This window comes from Pan troglodytes, chromosome 2, assembly GCF_028858775.2.
Source record: "Pan troglodytes isolate AG18354 chromosome 2, NHGRI_mPanTro3-v2.0_pri, whole genome shotgun sequence".
Lineage (NCBI taxonomy): Eukaryota > Metazoa > Chordata > Mammalia > Primates > Hominidae > Pan > Pan troglodytes.
In genome coordinates this window covers 145,781,987-145,804,895 of record NC_086015.1, presented here as the reverse complement: position 1 = coordinate 145,804,895, position 22,909 = coordinate 145,781,987, and the positions used below count along the sequence as shown (strand labels likewise).

General features: G+C 41.7%; 2 protein-coding genes across 16 annotated transcripts in view; one reads left to right on the top strand and one right to left on the bottom strand.

Moving 5' to 3' along the window:
• PLS1 (plastin 1) overlaps positions 1-15,751 on the bottom strand; it is a 135,035-nt gene extending 119,284 nt beyond the window's left edge. For 2 of the 10 annotated variants that reach the window (XM_054681132.2, XM_054681125.2), the window contains exon 1: positions 15,517-15,745. The gene's annotated coding sequence lies outside the window, so the exon portion shown is untranslated. Of the gene's footprint in view, positions 1-14,649; positions 15,007-15,516 lie in introns of those variants that run through there. The other 8 variants (XM_054681130.2, XM_054681131.2, XM_054681122.2 and 5 more) reach the window with 7 other exon arrangements.
• ATR (ATR serine/threonine kinase) overlaps positions 14,966-22,909 on the top strand; it is a 129,802-nt gene continuing 121,858 nt past the window's right edge. For 5 of the 6 annotated variants that reach the window (XR_008547125.2, XR_010155346.1, XM_054681114.2 and 2 more), the window contains exon 1: positions 14,966-15,256. Coding sequence is in view for 4 of the 6 variants with exons in the window: in XM_054681114.2 (XP_054537089.1) it covers positions 15,198-15,256 (59 nt within the window). In the remaining 2 variants the exon portion in view is untranslated. The remainder of the gene's footprint in view (positions 15,257-22,909) is intronic. The other variant, XM_024355737.3, reaches the window with a different exon arrangement.

Here is a 22,909-nt window from a genome sequence, read left to right as displayed (position 1 = left end):
TTTTTTTGAGACTGAGTCTCGCTCTGTTGCCCCGGCTGGAGTTCAGTGGCACGACCTCAGCTCACTGCAACCTCCACCTCCCAGGTTCAAGAGATGCTCCTACCTCAGCCTCCTGAGTAGCTGGGATTACAGGTGCACACCACCACACCTAGTTAATTTTTTTAATTTTAGTAGAGACAGAGTTTCTCCATGTTGGCCAGTCTGGTCTCGAACTCCTGACCTCAGGTGATCCACCCTCCTCGGCCTCTCACAGTGCTGAGATTATAGGTGTGAGCCACCGCACCCGGCCATCATTGATAATTAAAAGAGCAATCGTTTGAAAACAATTGAAGTAATAGTATCAGGTCGTAAGAATTCACAAAGAGATGGTATACTTGGTGGACCTAAGTATTCTGGTAATCAAAAGTGTACACTGTTTTTTGGCTTGCAGAGCAATGAGAAAAAATACATACAAAGATTTTTAAACTAGTTAAAAATGTACACTGTAGTTATAGTAACCATATGTTCCAATTTTTGTAGAATAGTCTTCATTTAAATATTTGTTTATCACATAAATTATATCTAATCATGTATTCCAACTGTTGGTTGAAAAAAATAACATCTTTTAAGCTGGGGGTTGTTTTTCAAAATAATATAAAAAATCACAAACTAAAAATAAAACGAGGATAAAGCAGGGCATGGTGACACACACATGTAATGCCAGCATTTTGGGAGGCCAAGGTGGAAAGGGCACTTGAGCTCAGGAGTTCAAGACCAGCCTAGACAACGTGGAAAAAACCCATCTCTAAAAAAAAAACAAAACTAAAATTAGCCAGGTGTGGTGGCATGTGCCTGTGGTTCCAGCTTCTCTGGAGTTTGAGATGGGAGGATCTCTTGAGTCCAGGAGTCTGAGGCTACAGTGAGCCATGTTCACTACACTGGACTCCAGCCTGGGCAACAGAGCAAGACCCTATCCGAAAAAAAAAAATTGAGCTGCTACTGGGTAGTCACCATTTTAAACACTTCACCGTATTTACTCATTGAATATCCATGCCAACCCTATGAAATTATCCTCAATTTACAGGTGAGAAAACTGAAGTACAAAATGTTATTTTTCCCATGATAACACAACTAAAGACTAAATAACTAATTACAACTACATTTTTAAAATATATTTTATATAAAGACAATCTTTGCTAATTTCACAGTTTCCAAGGATCCATCTGAATTATTAATTTATTTTTCCAGGCTCATTGATACTAAGAGGGCTACCAAAAAAGCAGAGCTCTGGTGATTACTGCCATCATCATCTTCATTATCATTGCTAATATTTATTCCATGTCTTCTATGTACTAGCTACTGTGCCAAGAAGTTCACATTGTTTATTTCATTTAATATTCATGAAGACAAAAGTGCAGATTCAATAATAATAGGTAACAAAGACAGCGAATGGCGGAACCAGGATTCCAACTCAAGAGTGAATGGCGGGCCGGGTGCGGTGGCTTATCCCAGCACTTTGGGAGGCCGAGACAGGTGGATCACTTGAGGTCAGGAGGTCAAGAACAGCCTGGCCAACATGGTGAAACCTCATCTCTACCAAAAAATACAAAAATTAGCTGGGTGTGGTGGCATGTGCCTGTAGTCCCAGCTACTTGAGAGACTGAGGCAGGACAATCTCTTGAAGCAGGGAGGCAGAGGTTGCAGTGAGCTGAGATCACGTCACTGCACTTCAGCCTGGGTGACGGAGTGAGACCTTGCCTCAAAAAAAAAAAAAAAAAGCTAATGGAAGAACCAGGATTCAACTCCAGTTTTCTACTATTTACAATACTGGTCCCTGCAAAGTTATAATATATCCTGTATTCTAAGGGGAAAATATTGGCATTCTGGATTATAACCGAGTTTCTGTGAATGTGGCTAATGTTAGTTCATTCCCCAGAGCCTGATGGTTTCTAACATGCTTATAACCACAACACCCCACTGCAACCCAGCCCTGATCAGCATCCCGAAATCAGCTACTATATAGGCACCAATTTTACAATCAATTTTAGAAAAGTAGGTGCATTCTGAATGATACCAGCAAGTGTGATGTGATCATATTTATTTCATTTGGCTGGTTTTTTTTTTCCAGAACAAAGAGAGTAGAGAAAAAAACATATGTGAGAAAGACTAAGATTCAATATTCAGTCTGTGGCCATACCACCCTGAACACTCTCGATCTCGTGTGATCTCGGAAGCCAAGCAGGGTCAGACCTGGTTAGTACTTGGATGGGAGATTCAGTATTCATTTCAACTCTGAATTTATGATAAATCATTTAGAAGAGAAAACAATAATATGAGAAATAAGTCCAAAAAAACAGGGCAAAACTTCTCTCTCTCTCATGCATACACACACACACACACAAAATTTAACACACACACCGTTTTGATCTAACACAGATAAGATCAAAATAGCCAACAAAGCACACACACCTAAACCCACCTACCACCTAAAATCTCATGAAATGATAAAGGGGATAATTTTATTTGTTTATTTTAATCATTATTTATTTTTGAGACACAGGGTCTCACTTTGTCACCCAGGCTGGAGTGCAGTGGCAGAAACATGGTTCACTGCCTCCACCTCTGGGGCTCAATTGATCTTCCTGCCTCAGCCTCCTGAGTAGCTGGAACTACAGGCATGCACCACCACACTCAGCTAATTTTTGTATTTTTTGTACAGACAGAGTTTCACCGTGTTGCCCTGTCTGGTCTGGAACTCCTGAGCTCCAGCGATCCGCCTGCCTCGGCCTCCCAAAGTGCTGGGATTACAGGCATGAGCCACAGGGCCCAGCCAGGAGATACTTTTAAAAAGTAAAGGCCGGGTGCAGTGGCTCACATCTATAATCCCAGCGCTTTGGGAGACCGAGGCAGGCAGATCACCTGAGGTTGGGAGTTCAAGGCCAACCTGAGCAGAATGGAGAAACCCCATCTCTACTAAAAATACAAAATTAGCCTGGCGTGGTGGCGCATGCCTGTAATCCCAGCTACTCAGGAGGCTGAGGCAGGACAATTGCTTGGACCCAGGAGGCGGAGGTTGCATTGAGCCAAGATCGTGCCATTGCACTCCAGCCTGGGCAATAAGAGCGAAACTCCATCTCCAAAAAAAAAAAAAATAAGTAAAAGAAGGCTGGGTGTGGTAGTTCATGCCTGTAATCCCAGCACTTTGGGAGGCCAAGGCGGGTGGATCAACCTAAGCTCAGGAGTTCAAGAGCAGCCTGGTCAACATGGTGAAATCCTAGAAACAAAAAAAATTGCCATCGACAAACCAGAAATGTTGAGAAAAGACAGAATGCAGATAGATTAAATCTCAGAAAAACCAAATGGAAGGAAAATTCAGCTCAAATCATATGGAGGAATCTGCTAAAGGCAAAAGTAGTAGTAGTTGGGGAGAGGGTGTACAAACTTAACAGATCAAGAGGTAGGGAGGAGGGTACTGAGACATTGGTCAGGGGGAGTAATTAGAATAAGAGATTTAGAGTAGCTAGGCTGGTCAACCACTTTCTTCTCTCCAACTGGTTCTAAATTGTGGCCCAGAAAGCAATAGACCACCAGGAAGAACACCAGTCTTCCACACTTTAAAGATGAGCAACCACACACCCTTGTCTTATAAGTGCTGTTCCCTATACAAAATTGGCAGAGAACAGCTACCATAAATAAATAGGCAAAAGGAAGAGAGATTCTAAAATACAAAATTGAACAGATAGCTAACACATTATCATACATTTGAAAAAAGTCACCATGAAAGAGGCACCATTTTTACAATTATTATTAGAGAAAACAAAGCTACAGAACAATCAGAAGAAGACATTTGAAATGTATAATATCTTCAGAGAAACATGAGAAGATGTCATATGTACAAAAACTTTGACTATATATTTGGAAATTTAAAATTTTGATAACTGAGGCTGGGTGTGGTGGCTCACTCCTGTAAATCCAGCACTTTGGGAGGCCGAGGCAGGCAGATCGCTTGAGTTTAGGAGCTTGAGACCAGCCTGGGCAACATGGCTAAACCCTCATCACCACAAAAATACAAAAATTAGCTAGGAAGCCAGGCACGGTGGCTAATGCCTATAATCCCAGCACTTTGGGAGGCTGAGGCAGCTGGATTGCTTGAGTCAGGCATTTGAGACCAGCCTGGCCAACATGGTGAAACCTGTCTCTACTAAAAATACAAAAATTAGCCAGTCATGGTGGTGAGTGCCTGTGATCCCAGCTACTCAGGAGGCTGAGGCAGGAGAATCACTTGAACCAGGAGGTGGAGATTGCAGTGAGCCGAGATCACGCCATTGCACTCCAGCTTGGGCAACAGAGCGAGACTCAATCTCAAAAAGAAAAAAATTACCTAGGCATGGTGACACACATCTGTAGTCCCAGCCGGCTACTTGGGAAGCTGAGGTGGGACGATCACTTGAGCCCAGGAGGTTGAGGCTACAGTGAGCCATAATTGCACCACTGCACTCCAGCCTGGGTGACAGAGACCCTATTAGAAAAAAAAAAAAAAATATATATATATATATATATATATATATGAGATATATATGATATATGTTATATATATGATATGATAGCTGAAATTAAAAAATGAAATGAATGGTCTGGGTTTCAGAATAGACATAGATTAATAACTGGAAAATCAAGCTGGCCTATTATCCCAGAATGATGTCACCCCAATTAGCAGTGGCAGAAAAAAATGGCTTTAGGGCCTATAAGGGTGCCCTGAGGCAATTTTCTACATTCTCCACCCTCCCCCCATACCTTGCCCTTACTTATTTGGAAAAAAATAAGATCATATACCACATTAACTGAAACAGATGGCAAATTATGAAAGAGCTATGGGGTGTGGCAAAGGCTGCTGATTGTCCCCAAATATCTTTTCATTAAATATATCTATGATGTATTTATGAAAATAAGGGCATTTCAAAATACAGGAGAATGATGGACTAGTCAGTGACATAGTAACAGATACCATGCATGGATTGACCAACTCTCTTCTTGGATGCCTTCCTGGAAAGCCAAAACCAATATTTCCCACATTCACTTGTAGCTAGGATTCCAAAAATGATTTAGGTTTTACCAAGCCAAGTTAGACTGATTCAAATTTGTATTACATGAAGAGAGAGGAAAGGCATGAACCCCTTTGGGTAGATTCCTAATTCTGCAGCGTCCTGATCCTTTCAGAGTTAGCAGCTGCCTTGACAGGTAATTTGGGGAGTTCTTGAAGACTCATGATGAAGCCTGTTTCTCTCAAAGATTTTGTATATCACCTAGATCCCTTAAACCCTTTATTTTGAAAGTGGCAGAAGGGACTTCAATACCAACATATGAACTATCTGTCTGGGAAATGAGTTGTCTGATCTTGTTTCAAAAATGATCTGTAGATAAATGGGAAAACGAATACTAGCAAACTGAAGTACAAAAATGTTAGGGAAAAGTATAAAAGAACATTTTAAATCTTGTGGTTAGCCTTTCTAAGCAAGACTAAAATCCAGAAGACACAAAGGAAATGATGGGTAGATTTGATATAATAAAAATTAAAATTCCTACATAAGAGCCAAGTGACAGACTAAGATATAATATTCTCAGATATAAATCAGAAAAGGTTTAATTCATAATATGTTAAAATGTTTGTATAAATCAATAAAAAAGACACAACCAAATTAAAACTGATAAAATTCTAAACAGGTAATTTACTAAAAAAAGGTAATCCAAATGATTAATAGACATGAGTAGATGCTTGAACTTGCTGGTAAGTAGAGAAATGCATATACATACATGTAAGTGCCGTAACCTAATCAAATCAGAATCTCTGGGAGTCCCCAGATACTTTTTTAAAATCTTCCTATCCACATAAATTCAATGTGTAGCCAAAGTTAAGAACCACTACCCTAAAACAGCGCTAACTCAAAGTGTGGGCAGTGGACCAGCAGCAGTAGCATCTAGCAGCTTGTTAAAAATGCGAATTACTGAGTTTCCTTTCAGACCGATTGAATCAGAATTTCTCCAGGTGATTCTGATGCATGCTCAATTTTGAGAACTCTGAAACCTCTCTGCATTTTATTTACAGAGCTACTTGGAGGATAATAGCAGGTGAAAGTATTTTCAGAAAAGTAAAAATAGTAATCACAAATACAAATAATCATACTATTCCAATATATTTTACATAATCTTAGGGTCATACTCAGGACCTAGCAATGAAAATGACAATAATTCATTACTGAAATAGAAATCTCTTGGAGACATAAAGAAGTAGTCCATGTCCTTATTTCTGAATTGTCTCCAAATACAGTGGAGTGTTAGTTAGTTCTATAATACAGTCTTAGTAGATGTGAAACTGCCACAGGGATAGGAAGCCAAATGGCTTACTTTTAAGTTTCTTAAATATTTTGTTACTTTATGATGGCTTTTTTTTTTTGTAATGGGTTTTTGCAGTGTTTCCACTAAATGGGACAAGTGTATTGGTGCAGTTTGGCTGTACTGGATCATTTATTCTGCACTATTAAATTTCAGAATATTGGCTTGTGGTTATGTTGTCTATTATTTGAGGCTTTACCCAAAGAAAACTAACAGACATGTGCCCCCTTTTACCCTTAATCTATGTCTGACAATATCCCATACATAGCCAAGCTATTAAAGAAGAGAAATGGCATGGTCTTTGGGTTTTAAGAAGATTGCTCTGACTGCTGTGTAGAACAACTCCAAACAACATCAGCATCATCTAGAAGCTTGTTAAAAATGCATATTATTGAATGTGTGTGTACCAAGAGGTGTCCACTGAAGTTCATTCGGATGTAGAAAGGAACTTGTAAAACTGTTGCATTATGTTGGAACTTGCATAGCTAACCAACCAGGAGTTTGGGCATCTGGCTGAGAACCAAGTCTATCTTAGTCTCAACTGGGTTGTAGTACCACCTGGTGGTCATTTTCCACTCTAGTTTAATCATGAATGGGGATAATTCTATACACATGGCTGACTGGAATTCCAGAACACTGACTGATGCCCCTTTGGCAACTTGATCTGTGACACTGGGCTTAGGAAATACCAGGGACACTGGGACCTATCCACACCAACCACTCTGCTTCCTGCCTCACCCTCTCCTCCAAACTCCCACTCCCCAAATGATAAAAAGAGGGCTGACAGGAATGCAGGAATCAATTAATAGTTGTATTATGTTCAAATTTACATTATCATGAAATTCATGTACATTAGGATGTAGAACTATATATGGTTAATAAAAATGTGCACATATTAGGATACAAATTTTTAAAATTTCAACAGTACTACTGAATAATAATTTTTAAAAAGTTGGATAACAAATGCTGGCAAGGATGTGGAGAAAAGGGAACCCTTGTACACTGTTGGTGAGAATGTCAATTAGTACAACCACTATGGAGAACAGCGTGGAGGTGCCTCAAAAAACTAAAACTAGAACTACCATATGATCCAGCAATCCCATTGCTAAGTATATACCCAAAAGAAAGGAAATTGGTTTATCAAAGAGATAACTGCACTCCCATGTTTATTGCAGCACTATTCACAATAACCAAGATTTAGAAGCAACCTAAGTGTTCATCAACAGATGAATGGATAAAGAAAATGTGATACATGTACACAACGGAGTAGTATTCAGCCATAAAAAAGAATGAGATCCTGTTATTTGCAACCACATGGATGAAACTGGAGGTCATTATGTTAAGTGAATTAAGCCAGGCACAGAAAGACAAACTTCACATGTTCTCACTTATTTGTGGGAGCTAAAAATAAAAACAATTGAACTCATGGAGATACAGAGTAAAATGATGGTTACCAGAGGCTGGGAAGGGTAGTGGGGGGGTGACAGGTGTGCGGTAGGGATGGTTAATGGGTACAAAATATAGTTAGATAGAATAAGTATTTGAGCCTGTAATCCTAGCACTTCAGGAGGCTGAGGCAGGCCGATCACTTGAGCCCAGGAGTTCAAGACCAGCCTAGGCAACATGGCAAAACCCCCGTCTCTACAAAAAATACCAAAATTAGCCAGCTGTGGTGGTGTGCACTTGTAGTCTCAGCTACTCAGGAGGCTGAGGTGGGAAAATCACTTCAGCCTGGAAGCCCAAGGCTGCAGTACACCAAGATCAGGCCACTGTAGTCCAGCCTGGACAACAGATGAGACCTTGTCTCAAAAAAGAAAAAAGATCTAGCATTTGATTGCAGAACAGGGTGACTACAGTCGAACATTTATTGTACATTTTTAAATGAATATAATTGGATTGTTTGTAACACAAAAGATAAATGCTTGAGGTGATGGATACCCCATTTACCCTGATGTGATTATTACACGTTGTGTGCCTGTATCAAAATAGCTTATGTACCCCATAAAGTATATACACCTACTATATACCCACAAAAATTAAAAATTGGCCAGATATGGTGGCTCCTGCCTATAATACCAGCACTTTGGGAGGCCAAGGCAGCAGATCACCTGAGGCCAGGAGCTCCAGACCAGCTTGGCCAACATGGCGAAGCCCATCTCTACTAAAAATACAAAAATTCACCAGGCGTGGTGGGCACGCGCTGGGATTACAGTAGCTGTAATCCCAGCTACTCAGGAGGCTGAGGCAAGAGAATGGCTTGAATCCTGGAGACGGAGGTTGCAGTGAGCCGAGATCGTGCCACGGCCCTCCAGCGAGTGAGACTCCATCACACACACACACAAAAAAAATCTAGGAGATGGCCACGCACAGTGGCTCACTCCTATTAAATCCCAGCATCCCAGCACTTTGGGAGGCCAAGGTGGGCAGGTCACTTGAGGTCAGGTGTTCAAGACCAGCCTGGCCAATATGGTAAAACCCCATCTCTCCTAAAAATACAAAAATCAGCTGGGCATAGTGGCATGCACCTGTCATCCCAGCTACTTGAGAAGCTGAGGTGGGAGGATGGCTTGAATCCTGGAGGCAGAGGTTGCAGCTGAGCCGAGATCACATGATTGCAATCCAGCCTGGGCGACAGAGTGAGACTCGTTTCAGGAAAAATAAAAGGTCTGGGAGACTCTCTCCCCCTCAAGTATGGAGAATGGGTTAGAGAAAAACAAGCCTAAAGGCAGATAGGCAAGCTAGAAGCCTGTTGAAGTAATTTAGGCAAGAGGTGATGATGGTCTAAACCTAGAATGGTGGTAAGGGAATTTGGGGGAAAGTGGATAGGTTTGATATTTAGGAGATAGAATCTAGTCCTTATGTTTTAAAGATATAAACTGAAGTATCTGCAGATAAATTGATATGAGGTCTAGACTTTTCTTTAATCCAACTGAGGAGAGAGAAAATGAGAAAGGTGGTTATAAATGAAACAAAGACTAACCATATGCTGATAATCATTGATTGGGTGATGGACATAAAGGAGTTCCTTATTGTGTCTACTTTTATATATATTTGAAAGTCCCCATAACAAAAAGTTAAACAAAATAAAGTGCCTGGGAAATGCTGAAGGGAAAATATTCAGTAGGGAGATAGACATAGGAAATATAAATCTTGGAGAGAGATAAGGGAAGAGCAATGAATTTTGGAGTGAACAGCAGACGGAAAGTTAATTGAAGCCTTGAGTGTGAATGAAATAATAAAAAAGAGAAAAGAAACTAAGTTAGAATCCTGAGGAATATCAACAGTAACGGGAATGGCAAAGAAGTGTTGTTAACAAGTAAGCGTCATGGAGTCCAAAGAAAGCTTTCCAAGAAAGCAGCAGTGGTCTACATTAGGGGTCTCCAACCCCTGGGCCACAGTACTGGCCAGTGGCCTGTTAGGAACCGGGCCACACAGCAGGAGGTGAGTGGAGGGCAAGCAAGTGAAGCTTCATCTCTTTTCACAGCAGCTTCCCATCACTGGCATTACTGCCTGAGCTCCGCCTCCTGTCAGATCATCAGGGCATTAAATTCTCATAGGAGTGCAAACCCTATTGTGAACTGCACATGTGACAGATGTAGGTTGCATGCTCTTTATGAGAATCTAATGCCTGATGATCTCTCATTGTCTCCCATCACCCCAGATGGGACCGTCTAGTTGCAGAAAAACAAACTCAGGGCTCCCACTGATTCTACATTATGGTGAGTTGAATAATGACTTATTATATATTACAATGTAATAATAGTGCAAAATAAATGTAATGTGCTTGAATCATCCCGAAAACATCCCTCCACCTCCCTGTCCATGGAAAAACTGTCTTCCACAAAACTGGTCCTTGGTGCCAAAAAGGTTGAGGACAGCTGGTCTCTGTTGTCAAATGCTGCTAAAAGGTCAAAGGAAAGAACTGGTCAACAGCCATATGAAAGTAATTGGTAACTCTGGTGAGAGGCACTTAAGGGGTGGGAGGGCAAACAGGAGAGTATAGTATACGTAGGTTTAGGGCTGAGTAGAAGGTGTAGAAATGGAACCAGCCTGGATAATACATGAGTTACTAGAGGGAGGATGTCTACTTGGAATGCTGACTTCTTGAATCAACTCATTTGTTAAAATACTGCTATAGATGTTTGATTTCTCTAAATGACCTGCTACTCTCCTTTTATTCTGTTCTACACTCTCCTGCCAGATTCAAGTGTAGCTTTGACCATCACTCTTATATGAAATCTCCCAGAGCCTCTCCAATACTTACTGAAGTCTGTACAAATGTCTCAGACTACTCTAAATGTTCCCTTGTACCAGCCAAAGGGGACCGTGTCCCTCCCTCAGCATGCTTTTTGTTCATACTGCTGCCTCTAGTTAGAATATATTCCTTTTCCCCAATTTCTGTCTCTTGAAGTCCTCCTCATCCTTCAAGTCCAATCTCAGATATGGTGACACCTTCTCCTTGAGCTCCTTCCTGATACACCTCTTCTTTCCACTGGAGTAGATTGTGTCCTCTATTTTTACAATACATGCTGTTTATATCCCCGTACTGGCATTCACTGGATTTCACTTTGCTCTTAATTGTCTATGTTCTCATTATATCCTTTCTGTATCCACAAATTGTACATTACCTGAAATTAACTTTTTTTTTTTTTTTCCTCTGAGACAGGATTTGGCTCTGTTGCTCAGGCTGGAATGTAGTGGTGAGATTGTGGCTTACTGTAACCCTGGCTTCCTTGGCTCAAGCCATCCTCCTATCTCAGCCTCTCAAGTAGCTGGGACTACAGGTGTTAGCCACTATGCCCCGCTGAAACTAACTTCATCTTCCTCATTTTTGTGTCTGTCACAGAAGTACCTAACCCAATATCTTGCCCAAAATGACTTTTTGAATTAAATGGGATTTCCGAGGCTCTATTACTTATAAGGCTTGCAAGTTTATACTGCTTTTTAGAATTACCATGCTATTTAGCTATTGCCTTCCAGATAGCATTCTAATTTTTATAATCTTTCTTCATATGTTCTAAAAATAGCTAAAATTTGGTATTTTTAAACTATTTTTCAGATGTGTTATTTAAGCTTAAAAGTATACTTATTTTAGTTTTTAAATGCATCAGTTATTAGGTTCTTGGTAAGACATTTAGAACACCTATTTGCTAGGATAAACTCCATTCATCAGAGCAAACACAGATTACAGGTAGCCCTGGAGCTAAGGAATAGCTTTGATTTTTGGTAACATTTACGAGTCCACAGCTTTCTAATTTTTTTTTTTTTTTGAGATGGAGTCTTGCTCTGTCACCCAGGCTGGAGTGCAGTGGTGCGATCTCTGCTCACTGCAAACTCTGCTTCCCGGGATCAAGTGGTTCTCCTGCCTCAGCCTCCCCAGCAGCTGGGATTACAGATGCCCGCCACCACGCCAGGCTAATTTTTGTATTTTTAGTAGAGATGGGGTTTCACCACGTTGGCAGGCTGGTGTCGAACTCCTGACCTCAAGTGATCCACCCGCCTCAGGCTCCCAAAGTGCTGGGGTAACAGGCGTGAGCTAGCGTGCCTGACCATGAGTCCACAGCTTTCTGATCAACCTTGCATTGCTCCATAATCTTCTATTACTCTCTTTCTGTGTTGACGATGTCACTTTCCCAGTATTTGGGCTTCCGTAGCATCATCTTCTTAAGCAAGCATTGGTAAGATGTTTTGGAATTTTCACATTGCTGATTTCAATTTTGTGATGACCTCTGGTGTGTTTCCCACAGAATTTGAATGAGGACCAGAGGTCCAGTCACAATTAACAAGCCACTCCTCAGCTGCTCCAGTAAAACCACCCTCTTGCCTTTGTGGTGCCCAGTGAGGATCAGCAGAATGATCCCAGGAGAGAAGCTAGTTTGCAGTTTTCTCTGTGCTGACTGAGGTGTTTGTTTGTTTTTTCTGTGGCTCAACAGCAGCTTTCGAGGCACATCTTTGGAAGGATCTAGGCATTTTGTAGGGTTTACTTTGCAAAAAGTATCACCATTCTTGTTGCCACCAACTGGTTTTGTAGCAATGGCAAGAACCTTTTCCTTTTTCAAGTCTGGACTTTCTTCTTTTTAATTCTGGATTTAGTAGCCGAGTACTTCCTCTTGTACCTGGCCTTTCTGACATAGCAGATTGAGAATATCTGCCAATTCCTCTGATAAGGACAGGATTTCCGCTGCAGGGGGGCTTCCCTTTCTTTGGCTTTTTAGCCTTGAGGTGTTTTTGTTTGTGTTTTTTGACGGAGTTTCGCTCTTGTTGCCCAAGCTGGAGTGCAATGATGCAATCTCGGCTCACTGCAACCTCCGCCTCTCGGGGTCAAGCGATTCTCCTGCCTCAGCCTTCAGAATAGCTGAGATTACGGGCGCCCACCACCACACCCAGCTAATTTTTTGTATTTTTAGTAGAAATGGAGTTTCACCATGTTAGCCAGGCTGGTCTCGAATTCCTGACCTCAGGTGATCCGCCTGCCTCAGCCTCCCAAAGTGCTGGGATTACAGGCGTGAGCCACCGTGCCCAACCGAAGTTATGTTTTAACCTTGCCACTAGCGTCAGCCTTCTTGGCTTCACGTTTCTTCTCCTTGGTGTCTGGCTTCTCAACTTTTTCCCCCACCATCTTGCAAGACGGGAAGGAGCTATTTTTTTTAATACATGTTGGAATATCCTGGCTATGCAGATACAAATAGTAATATAACATCCACCCAAATATAACATTAAATTTTGATTAAATAATAATTAATTCAAATCCTACTAAAAGAAAACCCTTAGGGATACGTTGAAGCTTCATCATTTCATTCCCTTCTCTCCCTTCCACAGGTGCAACTATCCTGGAGTTGATATCTATCTTTGCCAAACATGTTTTCATACTTTTATCAAACATATTTGTATACATAACTCACACAACGCATTGTTTTGTGGTTTTAAGATTGTATATAAATGATATGACACTATTATGTATACCTTTGAATTTGCTTTTTCAATCCACGTAGTTTTCAGGATTCATCGTTGGTATAGGTAGTATAATTCATTCATTTTAACCAAGAAATTATATTCCACTTTATGACTTTACCACCTCTTATTTAATCTTTGCTGTAATCTTGTGAGGTAGACATTATTAATCCCATTTTATAAATGAAAAAATGGAAGTATTAAGAGATTAAGTAACTTTACTGAGGTCATATAGTTTCTAGCAGATGGAATGAGAACTTGTGTAGGGCCTGTAACTCCCAATCCCATGTCCTTTTTCCTAAAACATTCAGTGATTCATTCAACAAATGTTTACTGAACACCACCTATGTGCCAGGCACAGTTTTAGGTCCTGGGTATCTGAGAGTGAACAAAATAGACAAGACCTTGCTCTCCAAGAGCTTACACTCTAACTGGAGAGAGACAATAATATAGTATGTCCGGGTGTGGTGGCTCTCACCTCTAATTCTAGTACTTTGGAAGGCTGAGGTGGGAGGAGCGTGTGAGGCCAAGAGTTTGAGACCAGCCTGGGCAACATAGCAAGACCTTGTCTCTACAAAAAATAATTAGCCAGGCGTGGTGGCATGTCTGTAGTCCCAGCTACTCAGGAGGCTGAGGCAGGAGGATCAATTGAGCCCAGGCTGAGGTGAGAGGATCGCTTGAGCCTGGGAGATTGAGGCTGCAGTAAGCTATGATTGCAACATTCATTGCACTAGAACCTGAACAACAGAGTAAGACAATGTATCTAACAAAAAAAAGAGGGTGAGACAGAGTGTGTATATATGTTAGTCTACATGAGGCTCTTCGGTGTTAATTTGGCAAACACCTGAAGGAAAAAGGGCAATGACAGAGTGGTGTTCAAGGCAGAGAGTACAGCAAATGCAAAGTTCTTGAGGCAAGAGCATATTTGGCTGTCATTCCATCACTTTTTTCTTTAAGATACTGTATCGGTTAACTATCCTCATGTACCAAAGAACAAATGTAAACATACTGCATGACTTTGAGTGATTAACTACATAACTTTGACATGTCAACAATCTCTTATGGTGGTCATCTTTCCAATAAATTGAGTTGAGCTAGAAAATGTGTATTGCCAAAATCCATTGATTTACTTTAAAAATTAAATCACAGGTTGTGGATGCCCGTAATGGTGGCATTTCCACACACAGTACTGTTGCTGATTTGATGAGACACAAATATAATCCAACCCCATTTTCAAATATTAAAAGTTGGTAGGGTCCTCAACGAAACCTAACAGTGACTTCAAGTTGAAAAAAAATGCTTAAAAGGAAAAAAACAGGGAGAGCCCACCTTTTGGCCTGTATCTCTCAGAAAGAGGGACAAGAGCGGTGGGAACGTGAGGAACTTTTAAAATGTGAGAGCGTTACTCTGGGGAAACCTGGAGTCTACTCTTGGCCTTTACTCGCTGAACTGTCATAGTTCTCACATTTGTGAAGCGAGTCTGGGCTGGCGGGCCTCAAGCCCTATCCTCCCCCGATGCGGAAGTCTTGCTTCGCTGTGCCTCCCAGGCTTGAGAACAGCAGTGTCTGGCCGCTCAAAACGAAAGCTTCACGAACGTCGCTCGCTCGGTGCTGAGAAAGAAGCCTGACGCGACCCGGGAAACTTGACCGACGCGCGCCCGCCCGCCCGCTTGCCCCGCCCCCTAACGGCTTCCCGGCTTCCCCCGGGTCCTATGCAGAAAAGACGCTGGGCCTGGCAAGCGGGGCCAGTAGCGGCTTCCGGGAGGAGTTTTGGCCTCCACACGGCTCCGTCGGGCGCCGCGCTCTTCCGGCAGCGGTAGCTTTGGAGACGCCGGGAACCCGCGTTGGCGTGGTTGACTAGTGCCTCGCAGCCTCAGCATGGGGGAACATGGCCTGGAGCTGGCTTCCATGATCCCCGCCCTGCGGGAGCTGGGCAGGTAGGGCTAGGCCCAGCCTGGGTCCTGCATCCTCCTCCGCTGATTCCGGCTTGGGTTTCACGTGCTCTCCCCTCCCCTGCTGCGCTATGGCTGGGATCCCCTAAGCCCCCGCTGCGGCCCTTGTGGAGATGCTCCGTGGCTGATTTGGGCGCTTCTCCCTCAGAGTGCCCGTTGATAGGACATGGGGCAGTCGCCACAAACCTGCGGGAAGCCGGTCCGTGGGGGAGAGAGGCGTCTGCCGGCCCTGGTTTACCACTCACCCCGATCGAGAGTTTGCTTCCTGCAGCTGGAGGAAGAGTCCCTGCTGATCGCTTTCTGGTCACTTTTCTACACTCATTTTCTTCTCGAAAATCTTTTTCCTTAGACGAGGGACTTGACCCATCAGTTTCTGTTCTTTGTGATCACTCGTGGAGGAATTGGTTTTTAGCCTTACATTTTGTCCCCAAACTGCCCTTGAAAGAAAATCACCGCTTCTCATTTTCTGCAAGTGACATCACTTGCTGGAAAAGGCAGTTTTTTTCTTTGAAGTGAAGTCATAGTACATATTGAAGATGTAACCTCCCTCGTATTGATCGTCCAGTTCCCGATCCGTTATTTTAGTCAGAAATTGGAGAGATAGACCCCTGGGTCCACAAAATCTCAGCGTGCACAGAGTGTTGCCAAAATTTGGAGACAATTTAATATTTCATTTGCAAATGAATGTTGTCTGTAAACCTCATGAAAACCAGTATCTTACCACAAGGAGGGAGAGGTGTTGATGGCTCTCACACCTCTTCAATACACAGGCAGGCTTCCCTGAACCAGGCCTAAAGACTCGGTAGAGCTTGTTTTGCTTTGTTTGTTTTAATTCTACACTACTGCGAACAAGAAATAAATAAGCTTGTGCTGCTACCGCAGTTAAATTATCATTTGGAATAACTGCTTCCCAATTTCTTAAACTGTTTGAAAACTTTCCACACAAAGTCAAAGCTGACATTAAGCCAATGGGATAGCTACTTCTCTTTCTTTTTGCAGCGCAGTTGTGTTCATTTCCACTGGTTGGCCATCCAAATAATTTAGTCTCAATATATGAATAAAAAGATAAATGAAGGGACCATTCTTGTCGTAACTGCATCACTATTTTTGAGTGTGTGAATTTTTTCCACTTTTTATCTGTGGCAAGTATACTTTGTGTTTAGTTTATAAAATAACTTCTACCTCTCTAAAAGAAGAGGAAGAAAAGTGATCATTGTAGGAAGTTGGTTTACAAATTTCATCTTTCAGGCTCATTGTGAAGCTGAGTATATTTTTGCCACTTTGCTTTAAAGTAGAATTAACTGGTTAATACTTCTCTTCCCTCTTCTGTCTTCCTCCGTGAGTCCTGTTAATAAAAATAATTGGTTCTTGGATTATATATTGTCGGTTTCATCAGTAGAGTTTATGTTACCTTTCATTTATTTGTAGCTATTCCAAGAGAAAGAATAGAAAAACTGACCCACAGAGAGTTGTCTAATAGTTTTTAATTGTCATGGCTTTTTCATTACAACTACTTGAATCAAAAAAGCTAATCAATTTTCATAGTATATCCATGACATAGAATGGAACAAGTGTTACCACTGTTTAAGAAAAAGGGACAGAGAAGTTGAAGAACCAAAGGCACAGCTAGCAGATATCAGAGCTAGGTTTCAGATTCAAGCTTTCAAGGCCTTTTCTTCCAAAATGTTTCCTCTTAATTGACTATGGCAATTAGACTACTGAAATAAAAAGAGATATTAGTGTTCTAATTTATGGGCTGCTCTTCCTCAGTCCCTCAGATAAATTTTGTCCTATTGTTTTTTTGCTATTAGCAGTCTGCTCTGCATAATCTTGCTAAATGACCTTTCCACTCTCCTGCCTTCAACTATAATCTGCTATTTGATGACTCCTAATATGTTTCTCCAAATCATGTCTTCTATAGAATTGTATATTTACTGTATACTGGTAGTTTCACTGAGTGTCCTATGTGTAGTTAAGGTTCAGCATATCCAATACAAATTCCCCACATGTCCTAGCTTTCACAAGCTTTCTTTTTTTAAATTAAAAAAATTATTTTTCTCTTATTCATTGAAGTAGAGATATCTCAGTAAATGGCACCATATTCACTTATTTCTCCAAACTGGAAATCCAGAAGTCATTCTTAACTATTTTCACATGTGCTTTCAGTCTATGTCCTTGGCCCTCTTTTAATCTGTGCTGTCTTCCCAAGTAATCTTACCTAATCTCATGGCTTTAAATGTCATCCATATGCTGGTAACTCCCAAATTTATATTTCTAGATCAGAGATATATATTAGGTTGCTTACTCAACATCCACACTGGGAAGTGAAAATTAACATATCCAAAGCAGAACGCCTGATTTACTGCGCCCTTGAATTTGTTCCTTCTCCTGTGTTATCGTAAATATGCCAACCAAAAGCCTAGGAGTCATCCTTGGTTTTTTTCCCTTGTCCCTTAATAATCCATAAGTTAGTTCTGACAACCATATGTTTAAGATACATCTAGAATCTAACACTTCTCACTGTCTCCACTGCTACCACCAGAATTTCTTACCTGAACTATTACAGTAACCTTAGTTGATCTTTCCATTTCTACTTTTACCTACTTATAATAGATTTTCCACTCAGTAAAGTGATTTTTCATCTATTAGTCATATTGTAAGTTCCCCTGCACAAAACCGTCCTTTGACTTTCCAGCACACTTAAAATCAGTATAAAATCCAAACTCCTTACCAAGGCCACTAAGGTTCTACATAATCTGGCTCAGCCTGCCTCTGACTTCATCACCTTCTATCCCTCTTTTGCTTACTTTACTCTAGTGATACTGACCTTGTTTCTCCAGGATACCAAGGCTGTTCCTGCCTTTAATCGTTTGCTGTTCCTTCTATCTGAACACTGGATGGTTTCATTTAGATGTCATTTCAGAATCACCTTCTCTGATTTTCCTACTTGAGATTGCTTTGTAGTTGTAAGACATTTTCAAATGTGATAGTTGCTATTAAAATGTTAAATGGAACAGTGGGATGTGGAGGAGGTTCTGAGGAGCAGCAGCATTAGCCACTAGAGGAGATTTGATGGTGTAAAGAAGCTAGTCATGTGAATCTGGGATGGAATAGGAAGTACAAAGGCCCCTAAGTGGGAATGAGCCTGCTTTTTTTTTTTTTTTGAGACGGAGTCTCGCCCTCTCAAGTGGCGTGATCTCTGCTCACTGCAACCTCTGCCTCCCGGGTTCAAGCGATTTTCCTGTCTCAGCCTCCCTTTCCTGTAGCTGGGACTACAGGCTTGCACCACCGAGCTAATTTTTGTATTGTTAGTGAAGATGGGGTTTTACCATGTTGCACAGGTTGTCTCCAACTCCTGACCTCAAGTGATGCACCCACCTCAGCCACCATGCCAAGGCTGAATGAGCCTACTTTTAAAAGGATAGTAAGAAGGCTGGAGCACAGGGAGTAAAGAGGGGAGTGGTATGAGTTAAACAGGGAGGGGTAGGCAAGGGCCACATCCTTCAGCACCTTGGAGGCTAGAAAAAGGAGTGAGATTTTATTGTGTGATGGGAAACCATTGGAATCTTTTAAACAGGGAAATAAGCAAGTTTTTTAAAACTTGCTTAATTTTTACTTCCTTAAAATCCTTCAGTGCTTACACATTGCCTTCAGTGTAAAATCCAAACTACTTAGCCAGTCCTTTGAAATTTAACCTTATCTTCCCTCTTCAGCTGCATCTCTAAAGGCTTTAGCCACATAGAGCCTCTTACAGTTTCCAGTGCTTGGACTACTCTCCCTCTTACCCTTATTTCACTGCCTTGTCCCTTAGGGAGTCAGTTTTGTATCACCTCGTTAAGGAAGCCATGACTGACAGGGCCCTGCTCAGGGCTGAGTGTCCCTTTGTGTTCTTTCTTGGGCCTATCAGTTCTTAACCATAATTACCTCTTGTTTGTCCTTTAATCTGCAAATTATTTTAGGGCAGGTGCATTCTGTCTTGGTTATCCTGGTATTTGATGCTTACCTCAGAGGAGGTGCCTAAGCTTTATATAATACTTACATTAATACTCAAATTTTATAGTATGCTTTTGAAAAGTTATACCCTCTTAGCTCAGTTCCAGGGTAGAAGTCACAAAATAAGAAGTGCTCACTCCTGTGAGTTTTCTTTCTTTTTTCTTTTTTTTTTTTTGAGACTGGCTCACCTGTTGCTCAGGCTGGAGTTCAATAGCGTGAACATGTCTCACTGCAACCTCTGCCTCCTGGGGTCAAGTGATCCTCCCACCTCAGCCTCCCAAGTAGCTGGGACTACAGGTGTGTGCCACCATGCCTGGCTAATTTTTGTATTTTTGTAGATGGGGTTTCACCATGTTGCCCAAGCTGGTCTCAAACTCCTGGGCTCAAGTGATCCGCCCACCTCAGCCTCCCAAAGTGCTGGGATTACAGACACGAGCCACCACGCCCGGCCAAGTTTCTTTCTTCTGATAGTAGATCTAATGAATGGTAATCGATTTACTTTTTTTCTAAAACTGATTTTTAAAAATTACACAAATAATACATGAGTACATAATCTTTACAAAATGAAACTTTGTAAGAAACTCTGACCACTACCCACAATCCTGGCTCCTCTTCCCATGTTCCTCTTTGTTCACATTTTTAAATGATACTTGTGAAATTACCGTGGTTTATCATAATGTCTCCTGACTTTGTCTAAAACAATTCATGTTACCTTGTAATTACAGATTTTGAATTTTTTGTTAAATTTGTGATGCCCTATACTATGGTAGCCACTAGCCAAATGTGACCATTGACCACCTCACATGCGGCTAGTCTAAATTGAGATGTGCTGTAAATATAAGATACACAGTGGGTTTCAAAGACTTAGTACCAGAAAAAAGAATGTAAAAGATCTCATGAATAATTTTTATATCGATTACACATTCACCTAATATTTCAGATATATTGTTAGGATCAATTTTTTTTTGCCTGTTTCTTTTCTTAATGTGGCTACCAGAAAATAACAAAATTATGGCTTACGTTATATTTCTATTGGCCAGCGCTGATTTAAATAAGATATATAGCACTAAGTTGTTTTGCTTTCATATGCAAATGTAACTACTTGTTCTTTGATTCTTTTTTTTTTTAAGGACTTTATTTAGTAGCATATACAAACTTGCTTTTTTTTTTTTTTTTTTGAGATGAAGTCTCACTCTGTCATCCAGGCTGGAGTGCAGTGGTGCGATCTTGGCTCACTGCAACCTCCACCTCCAGGTCCCAGCGATTCTCCTGCCTCAGTGCCACAGCTTCCCAAGTAACTAGGATTATAGGCGCCCACCACCACGCCTGGCTAATTTTTCTATCTTTTAGTAGAGAAAGGGTTTCACCATGTTGGGCAGCCTGATCTGGAACTCCTGACCTGAAGTGATCAGTCCGTCTCAGCCTCCCAAAGTGCTGTGATTACAGGCATGAGCCACCACGCCTGGCCCTTTGATTCTTTGTGTCTAGAGTTTATGTTACTTAAAAACATTTGTTAATTTCAGTAAGGTTTTCTATTAAGCAAGTTCTAGGTGATGTAGCAGAGGCAAAAAGAAATAAAATGCATTTTCTCTCCTATAAGAGCTTACGGTCTAATGGCACTTTAGGACATGCAGAGAGAAATAAAGCACAGTCTGCCACCTGTAGGAGCTTATAGTCTAGTGGCAGGGAATAGGTAAATATTCCATAGGTCCAGAAGGCTGTACATTAGGAATGAAGAAACCACAAAATTCAGGAAGGTTCTTATGAACCATTCATTCATTGAACAGTTGTTTTTTTTTCTTTAAATGTCTACTATGTACCAGGACCAGAGAACAGTTCTTTTTTTTCTTTTCTATTTTTTGGAGACAGGGGTCTGGTTTTGTCACCCAGGCTGGAGTGCAGTGACACAATCTTGGCTCACTGTAGCCTCCCAGGCTCAAGCGATCCTCCCACCTCAGCCTCCTGAGTAGCTGGGGACTACAGGTGTGTGTCTCTATACCTGCTCATTTTTCTATTTCTTTTGTAGAGACAGGGGTTTCATCATGTTGCTCAGGCTGGTCTCAAACTCCTGAGCTCAAGCAGTCTGCCCACCTTGGACTCCCAAAGCACTGGGATTACAGGCATGAGCTACCATGCCCGACCAGTATCAGTTCTTTTATGGCATTTATTAGCTGTAAATGCCATTGATCCTATATGTAATCAATTAGGATTGGACTTTGTGGTTTGAATAATCAAAAAAAAAAAAAAAAAAAAATCAGGCCGGGCATGGTGGCTCACGCCTATAATCCCAGCACTTTGGGAGACCGAGGCGGATGGATCATGAGGTCAGTAAATCGAAACCATCCTGGCTAACATGGTGAAACCCCGTCTCTACTAAAAGTACAAAAAATTAGCCGGGCGTGGTGGCACGTGCCTGTAGTCCCAGCTACTCGGGAGGCTGAGGCAGGAGAATCACTTGAAGCTGCGAGGCGGAGGTTGCAGTGAGCCAAGATCACACCACTGCGCTCCAGCCTGGGCGACAGAGCGAGACTCCGTCTCAAAAGAAAAAAAAAAAGAAAAAGGGCCGGGTGCGGTGGCTCACGCCTGTAATCTCAGCACTTTGGGAGGCTGAGGCGGGCGGATTACCTGAGGTCAGGAGTTCGAGCCAGCCTGGCCAACATGGTGAAACCCCGTCTCTACTAAAAATACAAAAATTAGCTGGGTGTGGTGGCACACGCCTGTAATCCTAGCTACTTGGGAGGCTGAGGCAGGAGAATTGCTTGAGCCCGGGTGGCGGAGGTTGCAGTGAGCCAAGATCGTGCCACTAACTGCACCTCACCCTGGCCGACAGAGCGAGACTCTGTATCAGAAAAAGAAAAAAATTCACTCTTTTTCTTTTACCACTATTTGAGATAATAAGTGGGGAAAATGTATGAACATTTTACAGTGCTATATAGAAATAAATTGTGACATATATGAAATATATGCTATTATTTATAAGTAACTGTCTTACTACACCCTAAGTTGTTTTGTCAGAAGTGATGGACTTTGCTAATCATTCACACATAACCTTCTGTGAATCCTCTAGGTAGAGTTAATCATTCCCTGCTTTGGGTGTACATGATACTTGCTTTTGATTATTTATTTATTTATTTATTTATTTATTGAGACTGAGTCTCGCTCTGTCGCCCAGGCTGGAGTACAGTGGCGCGATCTCGACTCACTGCAACCTCCGCCTCCCAGATTCAAGCGATTCTCCTGCCTCAGCCTCCTGAGCAGCTGGGACTACAGGCGCCCGCCACCACACCCAGCTGATTTTTGTGTTTTTAGCAGAGATGGGGTTTCACCATGTTAGCCGGGATGGTTTAGATCTACTGACCTCATGATCCGCCTGCCTTAGCTTCCCAAAATGCTCGTATTACAGGCGTGAGCCACCATGCCCGGCCGCTTTTGATTATTTAAGTGCATTCCTCTCCTCTCCCCAGCAACTATTCTGAGTTCTTTGAAGCAGAGGATCTTGTTTTACTTGCCTTTTGAATTTATTAAATTATTTGCGTCTGTACCCATCCATTCTTTCTATGTTTATGAAAGAGTTACCCTCCTGTCCAAGGATTGTCTTTTTACTTATATCTGGTTCCAAGAAGAGGAGTCACATCTCAAGAATTG